This window comes from Macaca mulatta, chromosome 15 (genome assembly GCF_049350105.2).
Source record: "Macaca mulatta isolate MMU2019108-1 chromosome 15, T2T-MMU8v2.0, whole genome shotgun sequence".
Taxonomy (NCBI): Eukaryota; Metazoa; Chordata; class Mammalia; order Primates; family Cercopithecidae; genus Macaca; species Macaca mulatta.
The window spans coordinates 101,121,702-101,135,343 of record NC_133420.1 but is presented as its reverse complement, the minus strand read 5'-3'; the positions used below and the strand labels follow the sequence as shown (position 1 = coordinate 101,135,343).

The 13,642-nt window shown below is 42.2% G+C and overlaps 1 protein-coding gene and 2 long non-coding RNA genes across 4 annotated transcripts in view; 2 read left to right on the top strand and 1 right to left on the bottom strand.

The window, feature by feature from the left end:
• MAMDC2 (MAM domain containing 2) overlaps positions 1-13,642 on the bottom strand; it is a 171,412-nt gene that overhangs the window by 99,413 nt on the left and 58,357 nt on the right. For both annotated transcript variants that reach the window (XR_001440120.3, NM_001265965.2), the window contains 3 exon segments: positions 8,876-9,147; positions 7,550-7,634; positions 4,227-4,364 (listed from right to left, as the gene is read on the bottom strand). Coding sequence is in view for 1 of the 2 variants with exons in the window: in NM_001265965.2 (NP_001252894.1) it covers positions 4,227-4,364; positions 7,550-7,634; positions 8,876-9,147 (495 nt within the window). In the remaining variant the exon portion in view is untranslated.
• Positions 1-13,642, top strand: part of LOC144334720 (uncharacterized) — a 34,380-nt gene that overhangs the window by 5,388 nt on the left and 15,350 nt on the right. The window lies entirely within an intron of this gene.
• On the top strand, positions 9,146-12,278 carry LOC144334719 (uncharacterized). The gene is made up of 2 exons (XR_013404874.1): positions 9,146-11,441; positions 11,779-12,278. It is a non-coding gene; the product is annotated as an uncharacterized LOC144334719 (long non-coding RNA).

The window sequence follows — 13,642 nt, the reverse complement described above, 5'->3', positions numbered from 1 at the left end:
GCGGCGTTTGGTTTTCTGTTCCTGTGTTAGTTTGCTGAGAATGATGGTTTCCAGCTTCATCCATGTCCCTGCAAAGGACATGAACTCATCCTCTTTTATAACTGCATAGTATTCTGTGGTGTATATGTGCCACATTTTCTTTATCCAGAATGACTGTTTTTTTACATCACCAGGGTATGCAAGAATGTAAATATAAATACATGTAAAAAGTGCTTATTATGTGTTTGTTGAATGAGTGAAGGAATGAATAAGTGATCAATGAAGAAGCGTAATTCTGGTGTTGAGGCTCTGACTGGGTAATCCCATGGATTGCTGGAAGGTAGGTAGAAGATCTTTTTAGACTTCCTCCCTTCAACCCTCGGGTCAGTTTCTTTTTCAGCCCACAGTATTGACATATGGGTACCAAGCAATGCTAGTGGGAAAAGCTGCCTGCCTTGGGGAAGTATTCTAGAATAGCCAAGAAAGAAGAGGAAGAATGGGAAAATGGAGAGAAGGAGATGGGAGGGAAAAAGGGAGTGGGAGAGGAGAGAGGCAAGTGCTTATGTCAGGGGTGGCAGCACCCTACCAGCAAGTCTTAGTGCTTCTCAAGGATGACCACACCACTATGCCTACGTCTTGACCCTTCTGGTCAAGATACTAGAAAATCCAGGGCCTCTTTTTCTCAACCCTTTGTTCCTTTAGTTCTCCTTTTCTTCTAGTGCCAAATGCTGTGTGCTTATAAGTATCCAGGAGGGACTCAAGCCATTTTGAAATAGATCTCACTGAATGGTGAATTTGGAGATTTTGGTAAATAGCATTAGGCAATGAGAGAAAAGTAAAATATTGGAACTCAAAGCCATCTTTGAATCATTGAATTCAAATTGCTCATTTGCAGATGTGTCAATGGAGACCCTAAGAAGTTGAGGGCTTAGTCAAGGTAATAAAGTACTCTGATAACTGAGCCTGGAGCACAAGTATTTGGACTCCTAGCCTGGGGCTCTTTCTCTATCCCTGGGGACACAAATATAGTCAGAATATTCTATGATTGCAGATGGGCGTGAAGAAGGACTAGGAGAATTACACTCTTCAAAGGATGAATTGCACTCAGATAACATAGTCAAATGGATGATTTGACACTAGTCCATTGGTCTGTTGCCTCCTCCAAGAAATATATGTTCTCCCCAGCCAGCTGCCTCTTGCCATCATTGAGGATGAAAAATGAAACACTGAATAATCACTGAATCATAATATTGGTTACCCACAGGGTTTGACTTTGGAACTAATTTTTAAATGATTTGGGAAAAGTTCTCTAACACTTCCCCATTGTTAAATTTGCATCTCTGTGCAACTGTGATAATGACAGGAGACATAATTGCCATTTTGATGCATCAGCCTTTCAAGATCCTTTCTGTTCCTTGTATTAGATTCTTAAGATAGGACAGAAAAACAATCTCAAAACTAGCCTATTGTCACACATGAAGAAAAAATCATCGGGCTTTTCTTTCTTCAAACCCCAAGAGACTGTTAGTTGCTTTACTCATTTACATAAAGCTCTCAAGAGTTGGTGACATTTTATTATTTTGAGTTAACCCAACTGTCTTTTAAAATACTCATGAAGATTCATGGATTACTTTGCCATGACTGGTTATCATTCACTGTACACAGAGCACTCGTTTATAGTGTGGTTCCTACAAAGGGCCCCAAATGAGGATAGGCCACTTATTTATAAGGTAAAAATATGGACTATCCATAGAAAAAATTCAATCTCTTGTCACTGTCAAAAGTGCTAAACAGCACTTTGGGAGGCTGAGGCAGGCAGATCACCTAAGGTCAGGAGTTTGAGACCAGCCTGGCCAACATGGGGAAACCCTGTCCTTACTAAAAATACAAAAATTAACTGGATGAAGTGGTAGGTGTCTGTAATCCCAGCTACTTGGGAGGCTGAGGCAGGGAGAATTGCTTGAACCCGGGAGGTGGAGGTCTCAGTGAGCTGAGATCACACCACTGCACTCCAGCCTGGGCAACAGAGCAAGACTCCATCTCAAAAAAAAAAAAAAAAAAAAAGAGAAAAGAAAAGAAAAGGCTGAACCTAGGTTTTAAAGGTAGGAAGTACATAAACATGCTTTTTTTTTTTTTTTTTTTTTTTTTGGTCTTATCTCAATTTCTTATGTAAGTGACCCCAGATGCATCTGAAGAAACAGTTTCTGGGGGATTCTTCTGTACTCTTGCTCCACCTTTTTACTGTCCATCTACTGAAATAATCCCTGTCATGTTAATCCATCTAAAAACACTGCTGTGATGGTGTCTCTCCCCTGCCCAAACACCTGTGTGGCCTCCCATTGTCAATGAAATAAAGTCTCTTACCTGGCATTCCAGGCATTTTCGAATTTGTCCCTGTACTGCTTTCTCAGCCACATCTCTTCCCCCATCCACCCCTCGTAGCTACCACCACTGTATCATTGCTCTTAGCTTTTTCTCATCTTTGTCAAAATCATACCAATCCCCGAAATACGGTTTACTTCTTTTATCATGTCTTCTAGGACATCCAAGCAGTGAGGGGCCTCTTTTGTCTCTGAATTCCCAACACCTTTCTTTTTTGGTGGGGGATGGAGACCACTCTTATTGCACTTGACACATACCGCCCTTTGTTAACATCCAGTTGTGATAAAAATCTCTTTTCCTTTCTTGAAAGAATCTTCCTTGAAGCTGGGAAGGGGCCATAGAGGATCTGTCATTTTAATTGTCATTTTCCCCATTATATCTAATGCTGGGTCAAATTAATGACAATGCTAGATTTAAAGTTGCATTTGTTTTAAACAGGCAAGCTCCATGAGACTCCAATCTTTTTATTTGTGGTTACTTATAAGTAACTTATTCTAAGAAGCCTGAACATGTTGTAAAAGAAAAGAAACTTGTCAAATGAAGGTTGCAAAATAGAAGTTGGCCAACAGGACCTGACCTGCAAATGTGTTTTATTGGCCCACACTGTGATTTTAGAAAACATTCACCAACTTTTAAACATTTGGGAAATTTCACACACAAAAAAATCCCCTGCCTTCCTGATGATCTTGAAACATCAAAAGATCTAGCAACCCGGGCTTGCATTCTCACACAGCAGCAACTCATTAGAGCCGAGTAGCCTTTGCACAGGGTCTCTGCTGTCTAGTTTGCCGCAGTCCTCACCCAGCCCACATGTCATTTGCTTATACTGTCTGCCTGGCTGTTACAGGAGACTGAACCTGAGATTCGGGATATAAAGGAGAAGATAGAATAGGAGCAAAGAGAACAATAAGGTTAGGATGAAGACGGTCTAGAGTCAAGATAAGCTGAAGGATGAGCACTTTTGAAAAAAAGAGTTGGAGACATGGTTAAAAATATTCAGATGACGAAAAGCAATAGTGAATGAAGAAAAATGGAAAGAACCATAAAAGGTCATCAATATCTCTGTGTAAAGGATCAAAAGAGAAAAAGTTAACTGTTTGCAGCAGAATAAAAATTCCTGTCTTCTTGTTGTTGAAAAGCCAGCCGCCAGAAGCTTCTTACTCCTTGGAGACCTTGGAGTCGAGGATGAAATGTCTTGCAACTGTGGAGAGACCTAGGCTTTTCCAAAGCCTACCAGGGTCCAGGTGAGAGCAGTGGTAACCCACAAGTAAGTAAGCCCTTGCCCTTGTCTCTCTTCTGTGGAGGACTTCTTCTCAAAGCTGACTTCTTGCTGATAACACAACCTCACCTCTCATTTTCCTTGCAGAGAAGCAGCCTTCTTCGCCACTAGGGGGGCCTGTTGCACACCACATTCAGAGCTAATCAGCAGTATTGGCTCACCTCACTGTCACTTGGGAAGTTCCTAGGACCCATTCCCATCCTTTGATCTATTTTCAGTGAAAAGTAACCTAGGATTATTCCAGCCTTGTCTTTAGAAATGAGAAATATTAAACAACAAATACACAAGAAAGTAAAGCATAATATGGAAATGTGAAAATACAAGACTAGGCCACAGGTGAAGGAAAATCTTTACGGGGTGGCCTTCCCCGTAGCTACAGAGCTCACAGGTGCAGCTTGTCTCTACCTCCCTGTAGATCCTTCCCTACTCTTCTGCCACACCTCCTGGTTCCTACTTAGTTCCTACTCACCCTCCTCCCTCCTCTCTTCCCTATTGACAGAAGCCACAGCTAGGTCAGTGCAGGAAGTGGGAGGAGACAGCAGAAAAATTTATCCTGGGAAATGGACTCCATTTGACCGCAGCTCACCCAGTTCACTCTTGAAGGTGTGATCCTGTGGGAGAATGGAATGGACATTCCGAATACTTCCTCCTCCAACAAACCAGTTCACGTTGGGATTCCAGCGGTTCACAAAGCCACAGAGATGATTTTCTTCAAAGTCACATTCTGGGGAAGGGAAACAAAAACACTGCATGGACACACAGTCACACCTGGGTACACCCATCCTACTACAGAGTTTGCTCTTAGATATTCAGAAGTTTCTCTCTTCCTTTGCCCACTGTGACCTTTCTACCAGGACCCCCGCACAATATTGGTCAAGAAGAGAGACAGATCCTGTAATAAATCAAGATTCTAATTCATCATTGGCCCTTTGGATTATGGCCCTTCCACTTATTAGCCATGTCACTTGGAGCATGACTTATCACTTTTTGTAGCCTCTGTGTCTCCATATGTGAAATGGGGACAATGTTCCTACTTCACAGAGCTATTGTAAGTGTGGAGAGCTCCCAGCGCAGTGCCAGGCATGTGGTCAGTGCTTGGTACAAGTCAGCTGTTTTTATCAGTCACCTCTGTCTCAAAGCACTGCTCAGCGTTATGCTCTGAGCTCTAGAAAATTTTTTCCACAACCCTTTCTTGAATCTGGTAGCCCAGTCCTCCTTTCCTTTCTCTTCTCATGATGAACAAGTTGCCCAGAGCTGAGGGGCATGTGTCCAAGATGCTAAAATTCCATTTTTCTTATAAATGAGAACCCAGGCAAAATAGGTGGGACAGATCTATCCTAGGTTCTGGGTTCCTTTTGCAGCTACTGAGTGGAGAAGAGAGAGAGGATAATCAGACCCTCCTCTTCTCCCCTTAGTGTCGTTGGCATGTTTGCGTGGATATATTGATCTTCATCAACAACTTTTCCTTAAAAAGGAGCAAGAAACTCACAAGCTAATGCCTCCACTGACCCTTATAATCATGCAATTAAACTAGGAAGTATAATTGTGCTGGCCATTGGCCCCCTGCAGATCAATTTTGCTCTTCTCCACCTGATAGGTCCTGCAGAGGTTGACCTATCTGAACTGTATCAATGGGCTCCCCTGCCTTCCATCTCCCTGTTGGATTCGACCAATGGAAGGTGGAAGGAGAGTGAAATCAGGGGTTTAATTGCGCAGCAGTCTCCCAGCCAGGTCGCCATGGGTTGGCAAATCTTGTCAAGCAGTCCTCACCAAATAGCTATTGTTTATAGGTACTGGAAACTCCTCCTCCCTTGTCCTTTCAGGCCAAAAGAAGACAACAGCTCATGAATTATCACTGTTACTAGTCCTGGGTCACAGAGCTGTCCCTTGCTGGCTTCCTTTATGACTCACAGTTTGTGATCTCTTCAGTGAGCTTCCCTCAAATTACTCAGGTTGAGTGTATCCTGTTTCCTCCTTCCTGGCAGGATCTTGACTGGTATAGTCAGCAATGTGTTTTTACATTAGCAAGCACTGAAAATTTCTAAGATTTTCATTTTCAATGTTTCCACCACAGTGTCTGCTAACCAATGCCCTAACATTCAGTGCCAAAGGCTGCCTAAGAGTAAAATAAAAAGCAAAATATTCCTCAATGTGCCAGGCTTCATTCTCAGCACTTTACATAAATTAACTTATTCAATCCTCAAAGCAGCCCCATGATATAGGCACTGTTACTAACCTCATTTTACAGATGAGGAATGGAAAGAGACAGAGAAAGTACCCAGAAAGAAAGAAGTGAGAGCATGATCATAGAGTTTAACGAGTTAAAAGTGTTGGCATCCTTTTGTTTCAAACAAATCAGAAGTCACCAAATCATTTGAAGAAAGGCAACATGTCTTGGATGCCCAGCACTGTATATACCAATCATCTTCATAGCCACGATCTCATTCCTCCTCCCAAGAATCCTAGGAGGGAAGCATTTTATTCCCATTTTACAGATGACAAAGCAGAGGCTGAGGCTCAGTAAGCTGACTGGGCCAGCAGGTGGCGCTCCACCAGGGGTGTCTAACTTCTCTGTCGTTTGCAACCTTTTACAGATGCCAGGTGGGAGCCCAGAGGGAGGCTCAAGGAAGGGAGCCTGAGCCTCACTGTATCTTCAGAAAATGGTATATTTTCTTTCACTTGCCCTAGAGACATCATTGAGATCAAAACAGAGAAGTGAAACTTCAGGGGATTAGCAAAGGCTTTTTTGTTGTTGTTGTTGTTCAGAACCTTCTTTGACTGTCCTTTCTCTTCCCCGCCACGTTCATTTAGCCTTCAAGAGCTGTCAGTGCTGAAAAATCTCTCAATTCTACTGCCTTTTTCCGATTCCACTGCTAATTCAGTATTGCCCTCATTAAGTCCCCTCTGTAAGGTCACAGCTGCTTCCTAGGGGTTTTCCCACCTGCTGTGTATTTTCCTTGTACCCAACTCATCTTCCACGTGACAGCTGGAGTCATCTGAAAGTGCAGCTGCACACTTCTCCCCTGCTGGCTGACCCATATGATTCAGCAGGTCCAAGCTCCACATCCTGCATCCACACTTTTCCATCACAAACTCCCTTAGCAGTCTTGGTCTTCACTTCAAACACCTTACTCAGCCTCTTCCCTTTGCCTGAACCTGCTCTGTTCTTTCTCCCCACAGAAGTCTGGCCACAGAGAACCCTTGCCTTCCTACCCTGCACCTCCACTTAACTAAATTCTTCTCCTTCTTGAAACTCCAGCTCCAATGCATTGTCCCTATTCAGTCCTCTCCAATTTCTTCTCCTCCTCCCTGCGCCCCCACTGCACAGCTTGTCCTTCCTCAGCAGTAGTTATCATATACAGAACTAGCTTCAGTGTAGACAAATAGAGACTGAACCACCATAGGACAGGGTTTACCCTTTCTTTATGCCCTCTTGGAAGCTGGCACATAAGAGACAGCCAACCAACTCTTCTCAAGTGAATTCTAAGTGACAACTGTGATTATTAAGAGGAGGGCAGTGGTATGCCAAGAGAGAAATGAGGGAAAGAAGATCATACAATGTCTGCTTTTCTGGCACATGCTACAAAAAGCTGAGTTTCCAGCAATTTGTAAATTATTTTAATCAGAACATGTCAAGGTTAAGGTGGCAGTTCTCAAGTTACAGTTGCTGCATCTATGTTTCTTTCATTAATCCAGACAGTACAGGCAAATTCTAATGAGCCTTCCCACACTAAAGACAAAACAACATACAGTATTCAAATGAACCTAGCAAAGAATTTAAACCAGTATGCATTATGCAGTGCATTCTATAAAATACTTGGTCTTCAGGATTGATTCAGTTCCCTCTGGCAACAGTAGCTTTTAGAAAAAGATTCGCAGTTTGATTTAATGAAAATGAAGCCCACTTACCAATACAGTAGCCGGTTGTCATCTTGATTTCAAACAGTGCAATGCTGGCTGTGTTTCCCTGTCCTAGTACACCTTCTATTAAAATCTGCACAACATATGGGGAAGAAAGGGAGTTAGACTTCAAAACATCATGTTTCCTTGGTTCAGTATTTCAGCTATTAGTCTGGAGCTGTTCAGCCATTCAAGGCAAAATAGGATTGTTAGTCTCAGCTAATTGCTATTGGATACCAATTTCACTATGGACTTTACTAAAAGAATGTGTGTGTATGTATATGTGTGCATGCGCATGTGCACATAAACTCATACATCAAAACTTCGAGGTGAGTAAGGCATCTGATAGAAGCTCAGAGCCAGCTGTCTTCTCTTCTATTGTTATCCCAACCACCACTGTCTTCAGTGCTTGTGGTAGCACTTGTGGTCCTGTTTCTGAAAGTAATCACTTTTTCTCCTGTGGTTTTAGCCCTATATTCTGCAACTATGCTGGCAGATTTAGGAGGTGATAACTGCTGGGAGGATGTTGTAAAAGAGGGAACTCAGAGGCCCCATGCTCCATCCTCAACCACCAGCTGACAGGGAAGGACTCCAGGCAGAAAGAGGGTATTGGAGAGTAAAGTATTTCAAGCTTTTCAAAGAAGAAGCAGGATGGGATAGGAAACTGAAAGGTGGATTAGGAATGGGGAATGTTTTCATGATGGCTCCATTGTGTCCTTGATGAAATATTTTCAATAAACATCACACTTCATGGCCAGGTGTGTCTGGATCCCATCCTCCTTCCTTATCCAATCCACACCCAGCATCACCTTATATTCTCTACTTTCCTTTTCCAGGACTCCCAAAGGAACACCTTCCCTCTTTGAAAAGGAAATGGAACATATCCTTTAAGTATGTTCTCTCTTTTAAAGTATTTTCATTTTCATTTTATTATAGTTAATGTTTTGTTCAAAATTTGTAGCAAAGAAATGATTAAGATGATAAACACATAGCACACACAGTTTAGAAGGATGAAATAAAATTATAGAAATGAGAATACTCCCTAAAAGCCATAGAAAATCTATTTTCATTGAAGAGGTTGGTTTAAGCCCCATTTAGATTTTTACAGAAGGCTTATTTAAATAGATGGGAAGGAAATCTGGGAAGAAGCTCTTTTAAGGAATAAACAAAATGTTAAGTTCCATTGCTAATATTCTTCTATGGTATGTATCCTATGAAACATCACATCAAAATCCAGGAGATAACTAACCTCCACATCAGAAATTTTCATAAGATTTTAGAATAGTATAAAGCAAAGATAAGAGGCTCTATATCTTTCTCCTAAACTCCACCTACCTTGAATTTCTTGGAACTGTTTTGCAAATCCAAGCTGGCTATGAGCCAGCTGTCTGAAGGTTCCTTAGCTGACCAAAGCAAGCGATCAAAGCTTTCATCTTCAAATCTCATATAGAGGTTCAGCTGGCTGGGATCTGACAGAGATTCTGAAGATGTGGTTATCTGGTAGACCAAGCGGAGGCAGCTCCATTCCTCAGCCTGTAAGTCAGAACTTAGCAGCACAGCTTTCTCCCCCTGCTTGCCAAAGGAGGTATCCACGTAAATGTAATGACCTGGAAAGAGAAAGGAACACAGGAAAATGATCAATTTTTGGTTTGCAACCTGGAAAAATATGCAACTGCAGTCAAGTCTCTGGGCAGATAAACCTGCAGATATATTTTGTCAACCCACTGGAAGCTGCCTGAACACTGGATCACTGGCCTCTTTTGAAAAAATTGAAAGCACTGAGGCCATGTTACCAGATGACGACAACAGGCTGGAGCTGAGTGGTGCTGCCTCTTCAGAGGGTGGCATGTGGTCTCCGCTTTGCTGTAATTGCCATCACTCCCTCTTCACTCCTGACACTGTCTCTGCTTTTTATTCTTTTACACCAGGCCCATTTAGCACATTGCATTCATCTCCCTGGTCCCCATAGGCATATGTTTCTGCAGGCTGAGGGACATCAGAATCAGAAGAGCAGCATGACTGAAGTCAGCATAACTAGGTGGACTCAACCTTCTCCTTACATAGCTCTCCCCATTACCTAATGCTTCAATCTGCATTTAACTTGTACCATTATGTAAACTGAATTGATTTGGTTACCTAAGCCTGGATCTTGGGACCTAGGCAGAAAAAGTACATTGTAAGCTATTTTATTTTTTAAATTAGGAATAAGACTTCCTTCCCTTGACTCTTCCATGACCAAATTTCATAGTTCTGAGAACTAAATGAGGAAACACTTGCAAAACATGTAGCACAGGGCTGGGAAAGCACTGGACACTCTGAGACTAGCAATCATCCTTCCTTCTCCTCTATCCTCACTTCTCCTTTTGGATTCCCTCTTTCCTCCTTTCTCCTTCTCCTCCTCACTTCTGTCTTCCTCTTCCCGTTTCCCCGTCCTTCTCCTCCTCCTTTCCTTTTCCTCTGTTCATTCTCCTTCCCTTCTCCCTCTACCCTCCTGACAAGTGTTTTCTGCTGACTGTACAGGATGTGAAAAACATTTCTATTAAAAAAGGTGGGGCATTGAAGCCAAGAACCTTAACTCAAGCCTTCCAAACTCACCTCTGGCCATCTGGTTTCCTATATCAGTGATCCGATTGCCTGTGGGTCTTTGGGGACCTCCTGGGCCTTTCTGGCCTTGCAGATTCTCATGATTTCTCAGAGGGTCCCACATTCATGGCTGTCATTTAACCTGCTGTCTTTCATCCTGTGGCTTCCCCCTCCCTGTGTCTGCAGTTCAGTCTCCCTAACCCTAAACTCTTACTAGAAAGGATCTGAAAAGCCTCTTTGTTTTGCTTGATGTTCTTAGCCTGTCCTCCCACGCTTGTTGTCTCAAATGCCCATCCCAGCCTGGATCCTCATCTCTGTGGCGAGTACTGACAGGCCAACTGGAGCTCAGATGACGGCCATCCTCACATGAGGGACACAGTTAGGGCACTGTCTTCAGGGATCCTTGCTTGCCGACTGAAGGGTTTCAAGATCAAGATCTAACTCTTGCTGGCAATCTTCTTAACATAGCAACCACCCACTGGGTGCAGATAGCAATTGCTTCCAGATGCCAACCCAGGCACCCTTGTGGAGAAATCTGGCCCTTGCAGCAATTGCTGCCACCACCATACCTCCCACATATAGGCAACGCTCACTGCAACCCAGGCCCAACTACTGTTCTAAGTGCTTCACGCGCATTTCCGAGGTGAAAGGCTTGTTGGGTTTGACTATTCTAAGCCAGGGCTCTTGAGGCCAACCCTTTTTGGATAAAAGTGCCGCTTCTTGTGGCGTGAGGAATGTATTAGTGCCATCCTCTTTCCCCACTCTTTGCTACTGTCCCAAAAGAAGGGACTTCAAGCAGGCTGGATTGGGGGAGATCACATGAGTACCTCAAACCTTTTCCGAGGAAATAGAGAGTTGGGACATGGAGTATAAAAGAGGAAAAAAACAAATAAAGACCTTGCTATGTCCTATCAACATTCACATCAAATACCAACTTTGCTGCCATGGGAGGCTCAATTTTCCCTGGGCACTTCCCCAGCCTCCCCTTTTTTCTCCCTCCCCTTTTCCTTTCCCCACTCTAGAAAGGGCAATGCTCTTAAAGTTGAGCCCAGAGTCACCTGGAAATCTTGTTCAAATACAGATCTCCAGGCCCACCCCTTGAGTTTCCAAACCAGTAGGGCTGGGGTGATGCTGCATTTCTAACAGATTGCATTTCTTAGACATTCCAGGAGATGCTGATGCTACTGGTCTTTGAGAGCTGCTGACTTACAATGTATGACAGGTAAATAGGGTTCATTCTCCAGCCACCTCTCATCTACCAAAGAAAGTGCAGGCTCCTGTGGCACGTAAAGGACGGAGGCAACAGTTCTGCTGGAAGGTACAACGCAAATTTAAGTGAATGTGTGTTACAGCAGGTGCACAGAGTCCATCTGCCTGTGATTTTCTTGGCTTTTCAGTGAGTGCCATAAAAAATTCTCTTGATATTCTCTCACCTGATCAGATTTTGCTATAAGCGTATGCTAATGTTCTCTTGTCAAGAACCTTTGAGAGCACACACTATATAAAATGTACTATTTAAAATACCTAGATTTTATTCTGTGTGATGAAAGTTGGTGCTATTCATTGAGTGATTTTGACATCTTAGCCATAAATGTGAGTTATTTTAAAATATTGGAATTTTGTATTTAAATTAAAGATCTCATATTTGTTTTTAGGTCACGCCATGTGAATGTGCCTATTAGCTGCATTACAGTCCAAGCAAAGATGTATCTACCCAGCTGATTGGATGCAATGCACTCAGCAGAATGATGCATTTTCCTAGACCTAATCATTAGCCCAAGCGCCGCCCACCTCCACTATCACTGCCAACTTCAAGACTAATTTTCTAAATTAATCACTACATTTTCCAGGCCTGCTCTGGATACAGCCTTGGAACCCTTCTAAATATAGTGCTCCATGTAGCCACTGCCAATCAATCTGAGTTGGCACTTCAGTTGAAACTACTTGTTATCTCTGCTTGTGGCTTCAGTGTAGGGGTATATTTTGTTGTCATGTTATAGCTAAATTGAACTAGAAGGAACATGGCATGTTTTGAAGAAGTTTTAGAAAATATAGGATGAGGAAGATATTAATGTCAAGGATGTTGCCTTTCCCTGCCTTGTCACTAAGAAAATTGCTATTCTAGAATAAATGTTGAGTTCTTTTTACTTAAAAAGAATCATTTTACCACCGAGTGAATTAATGAAGTTTTCTTTGGGTGTAAAATGTTTTATTTATTCCATCTTAATCAGATTGATATTTGGAAGTTAACTTTAGACATAATTCACATTCCATAGAATTCACCCGTTTAATACAATTCAGAGGTTTTTAGCATATTCACAAAGTTGTGCACCATCACCACTATCTAATTCCAGAACATTTTCACCATAACCCCAAAAGGAAACCCTGTATCTATTAGCAGTCACCCCTCATTCTCCCGACCCCCAACCTCTGGAAACCACTGATCTACTTTCTGTTTGCCTGAACTTGCCTATTCTGGAAACTTTATATGAATAGAATTATATAATATGTGTCCCTTTGTGACTATCTTCTTTCACCCAGCATAATATTTTCAAGGTTCATCCATATTGTAGCATATATTAGAATTTCATTCTTTTTGGGGGATGATATTCTATTTTATGGATATACCACATTTGATTTATTCATTCATTAGTTGATGGACATTTGGATTGTCTCTACTTTTTGACTATTATGAATAATCCTGCCATGAGCATTTTTATGCAAGTGTTTTTGTATACAAAAATTTCAGTTCTCCTAGGTGTATACCTAGGAGTGGAATTGTTAGGCCACATGGAAATTCTATGTTTAACTTTTTGACGAACTGCCAAACTGCTTTCTCAAGTGGTTGCATCATTTACATCTCCACCAGCAGTGTATGAGAGTTCCAACTTTTCCACATCCTCGCCAACACTTGTTATTGCCCATCTTTTTTTAAATTATAGTGACACTAGTAGATGTGATCTCTGGTTATGCTTTGGATTTGCATTTCTTGAGTGACTAATTATGTAGAGCATCTTTCATGTGCTTATTGGCTATTAATGTACATCTACTTTGGAAAAATGTCTGTTGGAAATCCTTTGTCCATTTTAAAAATTGGGTTGTCTTTTTATTGTTGAGTTATAAGAGGTTTTATAAATTCTGGATAATAGATCTTATCAGATAGATAATTTGCAAATATTTTTTCCCATTCTGTGCTTTGTCTTTTCACTTTTTTTTTTTTTTTTTTAATGGAGACGGAGTCTTGCTCTGCCGCCCAGGTTGGAATGCAGTGATGTGATCTCGGCTCACTGCAACCTCCACCGCCTGGGCTCAAGCAATTCTCCTACCTCAGCCTCCCAAGTAGCTGGGACTGCAGGTGTATGCTGTCATGCCCGGCTAATTTTTTTGTATTTTAGTGCAGATGGGGTTTCACCATGTTGTCCAGGCTGGTCTCGAACTCCTGAACTCAAGCAATCCACCCGCCTTAGCCTCCCAAGTGCTAGGATTACAGGAGTGAGCCACCGCTCCCGGCCGTCTTTT